The 15,210-nt window shown below is 34.7% G+C and overlaps 2 protein-coding genes across 2 annotated transcripts in view; both read right to left on the reverse strand.

The window, feature by feature from the left end:
- LOC144440756 (medium-chain specific acyl-CoA dehydrogenase, mitochondrial-like) overlaps positions 1-3,323 on the reverse strand; it is a 33,363-nt gene extending 30,040 nt beyond the window's left edge. Inside the window, exon 1 of the mRNA XM_078130135.1 lies at positions 3,183-3,323. Within this exon, the coding sequence (XP_077986261.1) occupies positions 3,183-3,221 (39 nt within the window). The 5' untranslated portion in view covers positions 3,222-3,323. The remainder of the gene's footprint in view (positions 1-3,182) is intronic.
- Positions 3,324-8,005: 4,682 nt separating this feature from the next.
- Positions 8,006-11,363, reverse strand: LOC144441451 (uncharacterized). The gene is made up of 5 exons (XM_078131025.1): positions 11,048-11,363; positions 9,711-9,885; positions 8,930-9,099; positions 8,546-8,611; positions 8,006-8,221 (listed from the first exon to the last, which is right to left on the reverse strand). The coding sequence occupies exons 2-5, from the start codon at positions 9,878-9,880 to the stop codon at positions 8,214-8,216; spliced, it is 414 nt and encodes a 137-aa protein (XP_077987151.1). The 5' UTR covers positions 9,881-9,885; positions 11,048-11,363; the 3' UTR covers positions 8,006-8,213.
- Between the last annotated feature and the right edge of the window lie 3,847 nt (positions 11,364-15,210).

Genomic DNA, 15,210 nt, shown 5'->3' on the forward strand with positions numbered 1-15,210 from the left:
TAGGATAGTTTCGCCGATCAAAGCTGAAGCAGTGTATGTACAATGTACATATGGAATCGGGAGAGCACAGCGCACATTTGTGTTGAGTTAAATTTATCCACGTGTTGATGTAATCCATATTTATCAATCAGATATATTGAAAAATTCTTCAAGTCGTACAGAAATAACGTCTCTAACTTCAAAACAAACCCTGAGAAACTGGACCGGATGTGGCTAGCCAAGTATCTAGTTGCAGGCTTTCTTTCATGACCATGTGCTGGGGTCACGACCTTGATTGCCGACGTCAATATTGTCCAATCATATTTAATATCATGAACACATCGCGATATTTGATTTGTTGGTTTCCTAAACTGTATACTTCGAATACCATGATTCGTTACAGAATTCTTCTAATGAATATTAAATAGGCCGCTTGTTGCATTAAATTAAGTGATATCGCAACAAGGGAAACCATACAAGTTTTCTTCCAGACGAGTTGCTAAAGTCATGTAAATGACAACACTAAACTCACGAAATTTCCTCAATTCTTTACAATTTTATTGCTGATAATATGGCAATCTAATAGCTAGTATATTTATTCAAGATAAATATGTTTACTTTGTTGCTAAATACGCCGTTCAAAAGGCGACATCAGTGAGTATAGTCGAGTATAGTGGGCTATAATATGCTGTCGACGCCATGCCTGTCGAAGATATTGTAATGCTTCTCCTCGGCAAATAATAAAAAAAATCAGATAAATAAATTGAAACATTCGAGCGACATTACAAGTGTTTATGTATATCTACACTGTAGTCTAGCCGTTTTGATTTATTTTGCCATAATATGGGGAGATCATATTTTAGCATTTATACCCACAGACACTGCCAATTAGTGAGAAAGTGTGAGTAAATATCGGTAAATGTTGGTTAATAAGACATGTAGAGTGTAGTTTTTGTTTACTGATGTCTATTACAACCACCAGCAAAGTATTTTTTCACAAGGCTGTTGAGTTTTATTCACCTGTTGACTACGCTCGTCATAGGCTACGTACTATCCATGTCTCCTTATGACGTCATAAAATCCCGTGGTCTAGGTGGGACCGGAAATACCCGAAAACTCTCGAAGTAAATCCGAAGGGAAGTGACTGAAAAAATGTCATTTTAAGGTGTTTGCAGACGCTTTTGAAAAGTTTTAAAACCAGAATGAATTTCACAAACATGTAGTCTAGCAAATTAGTGATAGTGAATGTGAGCATTTTGAATCACCTTTAATCCCTCGCCTAAATGATGTGCAGCTCGACCTACGATGTTCACTTATTCTGGCTTTCAGAGTCCTCTCTCTGTCACTCCGATGTATTCCTCTCCACAGGTTTCAACCTCACCACTACCCCACATTTGATATGATACACTGGTCCGCAGACCTGACTTGATAGAGTGGGATCCTTAGATCGTACCAACAACTGCCTATGATGTCAGTGCACTATTTATTAGTGTACCTGTGGATGGTGCATTCACTGTCATTCAGAGACATTCAGAAGAGGATGCTACATTATGTGTAAGGACTAATATGACATCAAAGGACATTGTGGAACTGTGTTCGAAATGGACATATTTTGTCTTCAATGGAACTTACTACCTACAGGCTCATGGAGCAGCTATGGGGTCACTTGTGTCCCGTATAGTTTGCAACTTATATATGGAGGACTTTGAACATAAGGCATTGTCCACTGCCCCACCCCAGGGTGGTGGTTTTGGTATGTGGATGATATACAATGTAAAATCAGGAAACTGTAAACTTTGAATTTACCAACCATCTCAACAGTATTAACCTTGATATCAAGTTCACCGTATAAGAAGAGGTAGATAACACGTTACCATTCCTTGACACCCTTATTATTTGAGACCATGATGGCCATCTATCAACTAGTGTATACAGAAAACACACCCAAACTGACCAGTATATCCATTTCTGCTAGAACAATTTGTTACAACACAAGTGAGGGGTAGTCCGGATTCTACACTACAGAGCAGAGAGTATAGTGTCTAACAAGGACAACCTCAATAGGAAGCTGGAACATGTGCCCATGCTAACTGCGGGTACCCAAAGTGGATCACTAGGGTCAAGGGCTAACCAGAATCGACCAAACCTCCATCTACACAAAGACAGTCTGAAACTTCAAGACGGAAAATATATGTGGGTGCACCCTATGTGAGGAGTGGGTGTCACTTTAGATCATAAACCCAATACATGTAACACCTTGAGGCAGTTGTTGGTACGACCTAAAGATTTATCCCACCCAACCAAGTCATGTCTCTGGACCAGTGTATCACATCAAATGTGGGGGTAGTGGTGAGGACGAAACCTGTGGGGAGGAATTTACATTGAGGAAACGGAGAGGACTCTGAAAGCCGGAATAGATGAACATTGTAGGCCGAGCTGCACATCTATGGGGTCTCCATACATCTACACAAAGACCACCAAGGTCATCCATGCGACCTTGACAATGTTACAATTTTGGATAGTGAGTCGGACTGGTTTAGGTGATGGATTAAGGAAGCGATTCATATTCGGGACTTTAAAACCATCTATGAACAGTGATGGGGGACGTTACCAACTTCCGAGAATTTGAGACAATTGTCTGAGGCTATGCATGAAAACACCGACAAAGCCATGGTGGATACCTGGCGAACGATTTGGTGAGCTAATTAAAAATGTTGGTGTAATACGAAGTTCATTCCATTAATTTAGACCAAACTGTGCGCAGATAAACTTTCGTCATGTAATCAAATGCCGTTTGACGTACAATATGTGTATGTAATTCTATTCATACTGTAGTTTACTTGACTGATAGGTTAATTAAAAACATTTCAGTCATCAAATTAGATAAAATAATAAAATCCATTTTTTGGAAAATAGGTGCAGTTGTCAACCTGCTTTGGATATCAACAAGACACGAGGAGTGCTGTAAATGTGTCAAGATAAGACTACGGTGAATTACTGTCAACAAATATAGAGTCCATTTCATTTTTTAAAAATCATTTTCATAATGTCAATGTCGTCACCACAATCTAACTAGGTTATATCGACCCTATTATATGTCTATTGCAGAATTATGCTGAAATATACCAATTTCTGTATGTGACCGACTATCATATTTTGAAAATCCACAATAAATTTCATCAAAATTAGCAGATTTAACCTACCCAAAGCCTTGCCATTCCAGTAAAACTACGTAACGCCATGGTAAGGTCTGTGTCCTTCTAATAGCTGTGTTGTTAACTGACCGTGGGATGGACGGCGTTTACCCTGGACTATTGGACTTTAAACTGATATCTGGCCGTTTCCTCTCTATTCAACTGTATGACGTCATTGACAGCGAAACACAACACAACGTTAAAAGGTCAAACTACGACATATAATGAAAACAGATTTAGAGGACATTTTATGAGGGTTCTGGTGGAATTCAATAAATGAGAAAGGGTTATCTGGCTAGGGTGATTTCAAATTTTAAATTTGGGATGACCACAGCTGTGACCACTCATGGCATCTCACTTAGTACATGTACACTTCATACAATATGACCTCAGAGTCAAACCACATTGTGACCTACATCTATGCATGTACATACGCTCTGTTGTACTTTAGCCCCAACTACTTCAGTCGTGGTAGATATCGACAACATAAACACACAGCTGAGGACAAAGTAGGAACACTTCAATTAACCTAACAAGGTGGTCATTGGTCAAACAGATAACAGATAATAATATCTTATAATCAGGTCGCCACGGCTGACATTTTGAAAAAAAATGCCTGGCTTGAAATACAAGTTTTGGCAGCATATTTGGTTCGAGTGACATCTGGGCTTTCAGAAAACTAATAATGCATCTCTGGAGTCTCTTGCGCTAAACCTGGAGACAGTTTTCATGGTAACGATGACATTACCACCTGGAACAACTTACCTGGTACTGTTGTAACATCACCAACTTTAAATACATTCAAAAACAGTCTTGACACACATTGGAATGACTTTAAGTGTAAAAAATAAAAATGAATTGTTTTTAGATTATATATTTTATTTGACACGAAATTACGTCATACAAGAATATAATCTATGGTCAATGATATACAGATACAATGTAACTACACAACAATAAAATAACACTAAACTACTAATAATTTCAAAAAAGTTAAACTATAAATTTGAGTAATAGCATTAATGAACTTACCCATACTGTAATAAACCCATCCTTAGTTCTCATTAGTTAATGGGATGCATGAATATTTATTATTTTTGATATAGTTTCATCGTAGACTGACAACTTATTAAAAAATTTGATTCTAGATTTATTTACTGAATGTTTTTTACATTCTAGTAAAGCATGAATTTCATTGCCAACAGACTGTTGCTCACATATTACAAAATCAGCTCTGGAGGTACGCCAATGTATCTTAATTTTTCAATTGGTAAATTATGTGCTGGTATTCTGAATTTGGTGATGCTAATTCTATGACTGACACTATGCAGTAAGTCTAGATATTTGGTTCAAACTCATAGGTTAATTTGAATTTAAAAAAATATTTAATTAATTAATTAATCAGTTACTTGAATCTGTTGTAAGTGCGCAATTTATTTTATTATTTAATTTGTGAAGATTTGGTACCCAAATGATGTATATATTTTGATTTAGTTTACTTTCAAATGTTTGGATATCATTGACGTCATCACCAGCTTCAGCTACATGTTTTTATTTTCTCAATGAAAGTTAACCATGTATTAAACTTGCTATTTTATTTCTGTGATGAAAGCATAGTGAACTAGTTCACTACAATCCTTACTTTTTATTCTATTCCAGAATTTTAACACTTGAAAATAAACTTTTACAATAACTGGATAACTGCCTACTTCTGCTCTAACAGCAATATTTGTGGCATGTTTATTTGCACCTAGTATTTGCTTAAAAATTTCATATGTAGTTGTTCAAACTTTGATTTATCATTAAATAATTTTTGTATGAACACATTATTTGTAATTTCACTTTGTTTTTGTTTTATTAATTTTGAAAGTGGAGGCACCCCATATTTCACAGCCATACATAATTATTGACAAGACACAACTTTTATATAGTTGAATACTATTTTTAGGTGAAACTGTAAGGCTTTTTAAATTTAAGGTTTGTTTTAGAACTCCTTGTGCACGTGTTGCTTTCATCACAAGATTGTCTATTGCTAAAGTAAACTTTCCATTAGATTGAAAAATAATTCCTAAATATTTATATGATAAGATGATCTCAATTCTTTCATTTCTAATGTAAAATTATTCATCAATTATTTTCCCTACTTATTGAAAAGAATAACCTTTGTTTTGTTTTGTTTTGTTTATATTTACATTGAGTGTCCAATTTTTACAGCTAGCCTGTTATTTGGCAAAAACTGCTTGATAAATCTTTAATAAAAATATTAACCAGATTAAAACTGAATGCCTCCCGTAAGGCCAAACCTTCGATTTTTGGGCCTACACACATTGTTCAAATGCAAAATTCTGAAGTATAGATACTATACATGATGTACCACTTAATTGGAAAATTAATTATATGAAACTAAATGAAATTTGAAGCTTTCACAGATAACATATTGCCTAATTATTAAAAAAAACATTGATTATTCAAATTAACCATATAGATTATAAGTTACAGCATCAAGCTTTAAATGACACATGCACATCTTTACCATCGACCATTAATACACATACAAAATTATCTGAAATTTGAAGTTTGCATTCTTAAGAAATACCCTAATTACTGAAAATCATTAATAATGCAAATTAGTCGTAAAATTAAAATCTATATCGACAGGCTTTAGAGAATGTGCGCTTTGTCATGGTTGATGTGTATGTGCCAAATTATATGGAATTTGAAACATGCATTCCAAAGATATAGCTTAATTACTGAAGATCATTAATTGTCCAAATTATTCATTAAAAGTAAAGGCTATATCAACAAACTTGTGGGCATTGTTATGGTTGGTATATGTACCAAATTCTATGGAATGTAAAGCTTGCATTCTTAAGATAAAGCTGAATTACTGAACGTCATTAATTATGCAAATTGTTCATTAAAACTGTAATCTACATCAACAAACTTTATAGGATATATGCGCTTAGTTATGGTTAACTTATGTACTAAATTATATTGAAATTGAAGTATGCAATTTTTAAGATAGAGCCTGAGTACCGAAATTCATTAATTATGCAAATTGTTCATTAAAATATAAAGGACAGTGGCCATCACATGACAATACACAGCTAATAATCACCCACTTAGCGCACATGACAACAGGATGTGTGCTGTCAATAAAATCAGGTAGACTGAAAAGTATTATGTATTAATAACATAAATGACTGGCGAATTATGGTTAGAATCATCGGTTAATATGAGTATATGTGGCCCAACATGCTCAGGCAAAACTGAATGTTTACTGGGCATATCAAGAACATATTCTAAAAAGTAAATGTTGTAATAGAATGCCCATCATATAACAATCAAGGGTATAATAAAGAATTTGTTTATAAAGATAATGATATTATCAGTGTTTGTGGATGACTCAAAATAGAAAAGGGGTTCGGAAAACAGCAGTAATAGAAATGACAATACAAGCAAGTAGTAGAATACACTGGGAACTCTGTTCTTTATATGCACGCATGCACGCGCACTCCAACTTGTAACTGAAACTTACATCACACAAGAATGCACGCGCATTCCAACTTGTAACTGAAACTTACACCACACAAGAAATTTGATTTGATCGTCTGCCTTAATTATCGTCGGGCTGCGTGCTGATTGGTTGATTATGTATGACGTATGACTATATAATGAGTTCATCAGAAGCGGCAACAATGTTAACAACAACAACGTATAACACAAAATATGAATCAATAAATGTAATTCACGACATTGTTATTCCAGATCCTGATTTTGTAAATGAAACGTTACGATTTACACATAAAACATAAAAAATACAAATACATTGAGTATTTACATCATTCCCTTATATCTAACTTATTCTATCTTTCAGGTGTGTTCTATAGGGATCTTTTCGTGCGAGTGACTTTTAGATCTTTCTTCGCGTATGTTACCGTTAATTAGAACTTGCAGTGTGTCGCTCTATTCCATAACATTTTGATATACAGTCGGGTGATGACCTACTATACTGTATATATCTTGCCTTGATATCCTATGAGGAAGAGTATTGACTCGAAACGTCAGAATTGAATTTATTTATTAGGACGGTTCTACTCATTACCTTTGAACTCATACACTCATACACTCATACATCCATCCATCCATCCTTGCATGCATGCATGCATGCATGCATGCATACATACATACATACATACATACATACATACATACATACATACATACATACATACATACATACCAATCTGATTAAAATCCTATGTAGATGTCGGCTAATCGTGCATTGCTATCTTACCATCGTTATTTAGCTTGAATTGACCTTCGTAGTAGATGTTTACGTTTAGAGGAGGCGATCAGGCTAAAAACGTAAACATCTACTACGAAGGTCAATTCAAGCTAAATAACGATGGTAAGATAGCAATGCACGATTAGCCGACATCTACATCGGATTTTAATCAGATTGCCATACATACATACATCCATCCATCCATACATACATACATACATACATACATACATACATACATACATACATACATACATACATACATACATACACACATGCATCCATCCATACATCCATCCATCCATCCATACATACATACATACATACATACATACATACATACATACATACATACATACATACATACATCCATCCATCCATCCATACATACATACATACATACATCCATCCATCCATCCATCCATCCATCCATACATACATACATCCATCCATCCATCCATCCATCCATCCATCCATACATACATACATACATACATACATACGCCACAACTATAGTTACGTTTTAGTTATACTTTAATGTACTTTATAACAGGTATACATATACAGATAACAGAGAAATAATAAGCGAAACACGAGAGCTGCTGTGAGCCAACAGTAACGTTTCTGCCCTCTCACGAAATAATGGTGGTGATGTTGTGCTGTTGCCGCAAAGAGGCCTGCTGATATTACGACGATACAGACTTTACGACATCGCAGAGAAAGTAACTTCACGTCAACTTCATGTATTGTCTTTATTTACCTACAAAAAAGAAGTAAAAAAGATATCTGATTATTGGTTTTGATGATTTTAGAAACCAAATTATTAAATTTCAATTTATTAGAAGACTTACCATAATCATTTCACATATAAATTGCCAAACAGGGAATTATAAGCCTTATAACAAAGAGTACATTATTTCCTTCTTGTACTCTGCATATGTTACATTTCCTAGAGAGTTGCAACAGGACGGATTTTTCAAAACTGCTTTCTCAGATATAATGACTTACTCACTTATGTTGACTAAGTCAGGGATTTTTAATTTACAATTTTCCACAACAGTCATAAAAGTGGCGACAAACTTACCTTGTTGAGGTGTTTTGTAGTATAGCTTCAAATTCTTGAATTCATCCAAGGAAATCTTTTCATCTCCTGTAACGAATAATTAGAAAGTAGTATAATAACAGTAGTTTATACAGTTTCGTTCTCAGTCTCTTTGTGTCAGTGTCTTTTCTGTCTCTGCCTCTCTGTCTGTCTATTTGTTTGTTTGTCTGTCTGTCTGTCTGTCTGTCTGTCGTTTGGGTCGTACACTTACACACAGACGCAGACACAGAGACAGAGACACAGACAGAGACACAGACACACACACAAATATATATATATATATATATATATATATATATATGTGTGTGTGTGTGTGTGTGTGTGTGTCTGTCCTTTGTATTGACAAGGGTTTTGTACAAGTCCTACCATTCGTGTCATCGTCTCTCAGAAGTTCAGCAAAATTCTTGACGGTACCATGGTGACGTAACCATTCATCGACATCGACCAAATTATCATTGTTGATATCAAGTTGGCCGAAAACTTGGTCTTTGTCAGGAACAGCATCTCTAGGCATGGCTGCCGCTCCCCTTTTGAACCTTAAGTGTCATTTAAAGAAAATGAAGTATGAGATATCGTATAGTGATCTACTACTGTCTCTTTGTAATTAAGAAGCATACCGTGTCATGACTTCTTGTCATAGGCACAGAATGAGATGTGTAGTCATACATACGTATATTTATAAATCGACAAATTTCTTGGATCCATATATATATATATATATATATATATATATATATATATATATATGTGTGTGTGTGTGTGTGTGTGTGTGTGTGTGTGTGTGTGTGTGTGCGTTCGTTCGTGCGCGCGTGTGTTATATGTTACATACACACACAGTTCACAGTGTTAAGTAGACATTACATATTCTTACTTATACATCAAATATTCTTAAATACTAAGTCAAAACATCTAGACATCACATATTCTTACTAAGTCTAAACATCACATATTCTTAAATTTGACATCACATATTAACACATGGACATCGATTCTTACGTAGACATATTCGTACACATTCCTTTCGAATCTACAAACATATAAACACTGATAGTAAACCAAAAAATATGATGCCGTTGTTCTTTTTTCAAGAAAGGCGGTTATTTTTAATAGACAAACTCTTTGGCGTGGAAATGAAAGAAAAAAGTACCTGATTGTTACACCAACACCAACGGCCTTCGTGTTAGGATCGAAGGTTGGATAAATTTCAGCGTTTTTCCCGATGTCCATGGCGGGCGTTCGTCCTGTCGATGACGAGCAGGCCTGGACCACAGTGACAACTACAACCAACAGTGTAATTATACACATAAACTTGGCCATGATATCTATTAGAAATAATCAGAGACTTAGACATTCTGACATATATAATATATGATGTATCTTACACAATTTTCGTCCATTATATAGTTCTCAGCTCGTGTATTTGCGTAAGGCCTAAAAATAGTTATTGTTCGCAGTGGCAAGTCTAAAACTTGAGCGAAAGCTTGATTTTGAATCTGTCACCATGTAAACTGTCGAAGTTGTAACTGGAGTACCATTTTCGGTCAGACAACAACAATATATTAACTGAAAATTGTTAAAATACCAAAAATTAGACATTGTTCATGTTAATCAGTGGTCGATATTATCCACAAGCAGTAAAAGAAACAAGATCAAATCGTGATCACCGTTGAGGGCGGAGCCAAAATGCTTTATCGTGTATACAGCTCAGTATAAAATTGCGTTTATCGAAAGGTGATGCGATACTTTTCACAACGTACGACATCACGAGCAAATTATTGTATCTCACAAAACATTTTTTTTAAACCGTTTCACTTGTAGTTTTGAAAAGATCAAGGAATGCATGGAGACTACTGACGTTGATCAAAGGTTTCACGAATTTCGAAGTGAATATGGCGAGTACATGAATGTTTAATCTTAAAATACAGGGCCACTCAAGTGACCTTAGGTTAGATAGTCGTATGTAATTGTACACAGAATACTAATACTAATACTAAATTTGTAATAGATTGCAAACAATATCATTGATATACAGTGAAAAACTAAAGAACGCTACACAGTGTGCAAGTAACAAGCATTGTTACTGTAACAGTATTATCAAGCTTGGACGTTTTACGGCTAAGAACGAAATGTTATATTCGAAGAAATTTCTTCGACAGAAAGGTGACATGCAACATAAAAATAATTTATAGATTGGTATTTTCTTGAGATATTAGAGCGTTTGTTCCTGTACCACTTTATCGCTGGCATTAAAGCTTGCAGACCGTTTGTAGACTTAACACGATGTGTAGTAAACAGAAAACTTTAACACTAGAACACGAATAATCATTTGGAATCGCTATCATTTATACTGTCGGTGCAGTCGTACATATATTTCAGCTCAGACCGCTATATATGTTCCATAGTGGTCTTTCAATTTGTGTAACGATGTCAGATGTAAGTTGGCAGTGTTTAGGAACATGCAATAAATACAAATCAGACTCTTACCTTACAAAGTTTCAAGGTTGAAGAAGTAAACTATGTTGTCCGTTCGTTTACTGATCACAGTTGATGTCCCTCATGTGTTTTTCCTGGCCTTTTTATACACTCAGTCTGGCACTTACGAGATGTAATTCCTGGAAAAAACGACGTTGTTGGGTTTCCACGTAATCATCACATCGTGTATTAAGTTACAATTAAAAATTGTTATAATCAAACCTGGACTTGGTGTTGCGCCAACGGATTTCGTAGAAAAGATAGACTGACTTCCTTGGGGGTCAGAAAGTCTTTCCTCGTTCCCTTTCCTGGTCTTACAGTTAGACTGAGTATATGCAAACTCTGGGAGGTCTTGTAATTGTAAACTCACAGCGATTTTACCTCTAGCACTGGAATTTATTAGTATCATGTTTCTAGACGAAACACGAGCCTCGTCATCTCTAGGTCACCATACCAACAAAGCAAAGGGGAGTTAGAAATGGTTGATGCATGTTTTAAAAAAGTACAAACTGAAGTCTTTTCAAACTGTTACAAAACACCTAGCTATACAAAAAATGTATACCGTGCCATGAACTACGCACGGACTGTACACTTTTATTGCAAACAATACAGGGAAATGTAAGAAACTACCGTAGTTTAATTACTGATGACTGACAAAACTGTAGACGTGCAGTATTTTCATTTTCTTTGTATTCCTGTTCGAATTCTGAGCTGCACTGACTATTTCGTATATTTATTGGTTAGTCTGTATGATATACGCGGACTCGATTTTCTACAATCTCTCTCTCTCTCTCTCTCTCTCTCTCTCTCTCTCTCTCTCTCTCTCTCTCTCTCTCATGGTAAAATAGATCAAACGTTGTATGGTAAACAAGTTGTTTACAAAACTACGAAACCTTTTCCTACTTAATTTTATGTAAAGTGGGGACAATTTACTGAGTATTTATTGTTTCTTTTCTTGGTAAATTGTACACTAGAAATAATGGTCTGATCAGAGACTAACTAAGGTGTAGTATGTTTCCAAATAATAGGCTTTACATGTGTAGAATGTTTCCAAATAATAGACTTTACATGTGTAGAATGTTTCCATGCCTATCATTCAAAACGTTAATCAATTTAATTTTCTGTTACGTGTAAAATACTAAAGCCATATTGTTTCATTTCCTGTGTGTGGCGTACGATTAGATAGAGGCAGTACGCGCGTTGTCGAGTTTGCAGACATGAGAGTTGCCAGTAACGCATGTGACTGGTAAACAACGCCTGTGTCTGGTTTAATACATATTCGGGTTTACGCCTGCGCATTTTGCACACGTTACAATTTGTTTGTGTATATAGTTATTCACATCATGCACATGTGTCACTTGTACTTCACGTGCAGTGCTAGTGCTCCTTCAAGTCACAGAATTGTCTGTGTTCCAGTCTAGATGTATACATCGCGAGAGCGTAGTGCAAGTGCGAACCAGAGGTGCGAACTTTCACGGTAAGTTGACCCCTGTTCTTTCATCGACAAAAATGTACATGTGTCACTATTATTAGAAAAACTATGCGTGTGTCTGGATCACAACAACTTGTAATGTGCTAATAAGTATACACTATTCCATGATGGCAATATTCTACTCTATTTCGACCGTAATACAAAACAATCAATATTGGCAGCTGAATATTCCGGAGCAATCGCCGGCAACGATAACTTTGAATATTGTATATACCCAAATAACGTCATTATTTTGTATAATCATCATAGATAGCATTCTTGAATAGAATCTTAGCTCACGTCACAAGGGACTGATTCTCCATTGTCAGAAACGTTTCCCGTAATATCAAGCAGGACATGCAGTTTAGAAAGTAGTGTGTTTGTCGCTAGTATAGACCCATCCCTATGCATTGTCTCACTCTGAGTTGTAACACATAAACACAGATAAAGATAAGATAACGAGGTGTAACATTTATTATGCGTACATGATTATGAATGCATCTTTATGCTCAAAATACAATGTACAAAGCAATTGACACAAGTACAATTAACATTCTGTGGGTTTAAAATGGGCCATATAATGAGTTTTGAATAAACACAGCTGTTGGAATGAACGATGTTTTGAAGAGAACCATGCAAGATTGTGTATACATAGACAGTTTTCTGAGCTTTCCTAGTGACTAGCATGAAGTTTAACAACAGACATTGATACTGGTAGTAGTACTGTATTCTCAGCTGTGTCTACAGTCAGTCAATCTTTACATGCATGGTAAAGCATACAAAAATAACATGCAGAAATAAAATGATTAAAATATATTCTTTTAACCAACTGATGGAGCACTGTTTACATCGACTAGAAAGTTTCCAAGAGGAAGTCTATCATCTGAGGTCAAAATATGCTGAAACTGAATGAAAATTTGAATTATCTAATGAAAAAGAAGAAGAATAAGTGCCTTTCTTTAATTTGTATAATGAGAATAAAGCATGAAATGATGAAATTCATCTTCTACCGCATAATTTGACAAAATTTAAAGATTCTTTCATCATGTACAGGAATCTTAGGAGTACACCATCTCCCCAACTCAATATAAATATTATAATCCAAAATTCTAAATTTAGTCACTAGTCTTCTACCAACTGGATTTTTAATTTGCAGAAGATGTTTCTCAAAACCAAAAGCTGTTTTAAATAATCTAAATGTTCTCATTTTGTTTTTATTAGTACTTTTTTCTTCTAATGTCATTATGTAATTCCCTGTACCATGATTACAAAATTCTAGACATAAGTCATAAAATTATGATGAACCTTCCTAGTATAATTAAACCTGCAAAGATTTGACCACACACTGTTCTCATTATATTTAACAAGTAAGTTTCTAATAATAAAATATAAATACCCCATGTTGAATAACACATAGAACAAATGTAGGCTGCTCACAATAAATTGTCCATCAACAATTAATCTATACCAATACTTTAACAGAAGTTTAATTACAGTGAAATTAGTGGGGAAATGACCTAATTCTCCAACAATACCACATCTTGATATCTTATAACTTATAAGAAACCCAAAGTAGAAATCTATAAAAAGAAAAAAAAACATCAACAAGAATCTGAAAATTTCTCAATTTCATAACCCCAAACTTCACATCTGTAAGTCACAATAGCAACAATTAAACAATCAAAGAGATCTAAAGCCACATCAATAGAAATACTCTAGTTAGAAGAAATAGTTATACATGAACTTAAGAGAGCTCTCGTGGATTTAAACTTCAAGTTATTGAGGTTTTGTTTAAATTTACTGTTAGAAGAAATAATGATACCAAGAAAACAGTATTCTCTTAGGCTTACATTGTCGAGAGTAAAATTATAAAAAATAAAATTTGGATTTCCTGTATTTACATATGACCTTGATTTCTTAATGTTGATTATTATTTTCTACTTTGTACAAAATAATGTAATTTAAATAAACAACTTTGCAACTCAACTTTAATTTCTAGTGGTAGAGACTCATCAGCATATAAAAGACAATTCAGAGACACACTTGTAAGTTTCACAGGGCTATCATTCTTGACAAAACAAGCTCTTTCCAAACTGGTGGATTCTAAATCAACTCTTTCCTTGTTTTTGACCTTCCTTTACCAATCTTAGACTACAGTACTAAAATTTATTACAAAAATGTTCGCAATTTTTGTTTTAAACATGTACAAATGTAACTACATTTTTGTATGAGGCCAGACACCAGAGTTATACCTAGCCTTACAAACTATGCTCTATTCCAAATTCATTCATGCTACAACAACACTGTCACTGTTTCTCACCTACTTCTATCCATCTTAGTCTAAACTATTAAAATTTATTAGAAAAATGTCCGCCATTTTGATTTTTAGCATGTAACTAGGAGACCAGACACCAGAGTTACCTAGACTTACAAACTATGCCCTATTCCAAATTGATTCATGCTACAATAACACTGTCACTGTTTTTCACCTACTTCTATCCATCTTAGACTAAACTACTAAAATTTATTAGAAAAATGTCCGCCATTTTGATTTTTAGCATGTAACTAGGAGACCAGACACCAGAGTTACCTAACCTTACAAACTATGCTCCTTTCCAAATTGATTCATGCTACAACAACACTGTCACTGTTTTTCACCAACTTCTATCCATCTTAGACTAAACTACTAAAATTTATTAGAAAA

The sequence above is a fragment of the Glandiceps talaboti genome, chromosome 10, assembly GCF_964340395.1.
Source record: "Glandiceps talaboti chromosome 10, keGlaTala1.1, whole genome shotgun sequence".
NCBI classification, from domain to species: domain Eukaryota; kingdom Metazoa; phylum Hemichordata; class Enteropneusta; family Spengelidae; genus Glandiceps; species Glandiceps talaboti.

Excerpts from the sequence above, each read along its gene's own strand:
- LOC144441451 (XM_078131025.1), bottom strand. The coding sequence starts at position 9,880 with ATGGCCAAGTTTATGTGTATAATTACACTGTTGGTTGTAGTTGTCACT. Across the intron at positions 9,100-9,710 it reads GGTGTTGGTGTAACAATCAG|GTTCAAAAGGGGAGCGGCAG; the intron begins GTACTTTTTTCT and ends ATGACACTTAAG. Across the intron at positions 8,612-8,929 it reads GAGAGACGATGACACGAATG|GAGATGAAAAGATTTCCTTG; the intron begins GTAGGACTTGTA and ends TATTCGTTACAG.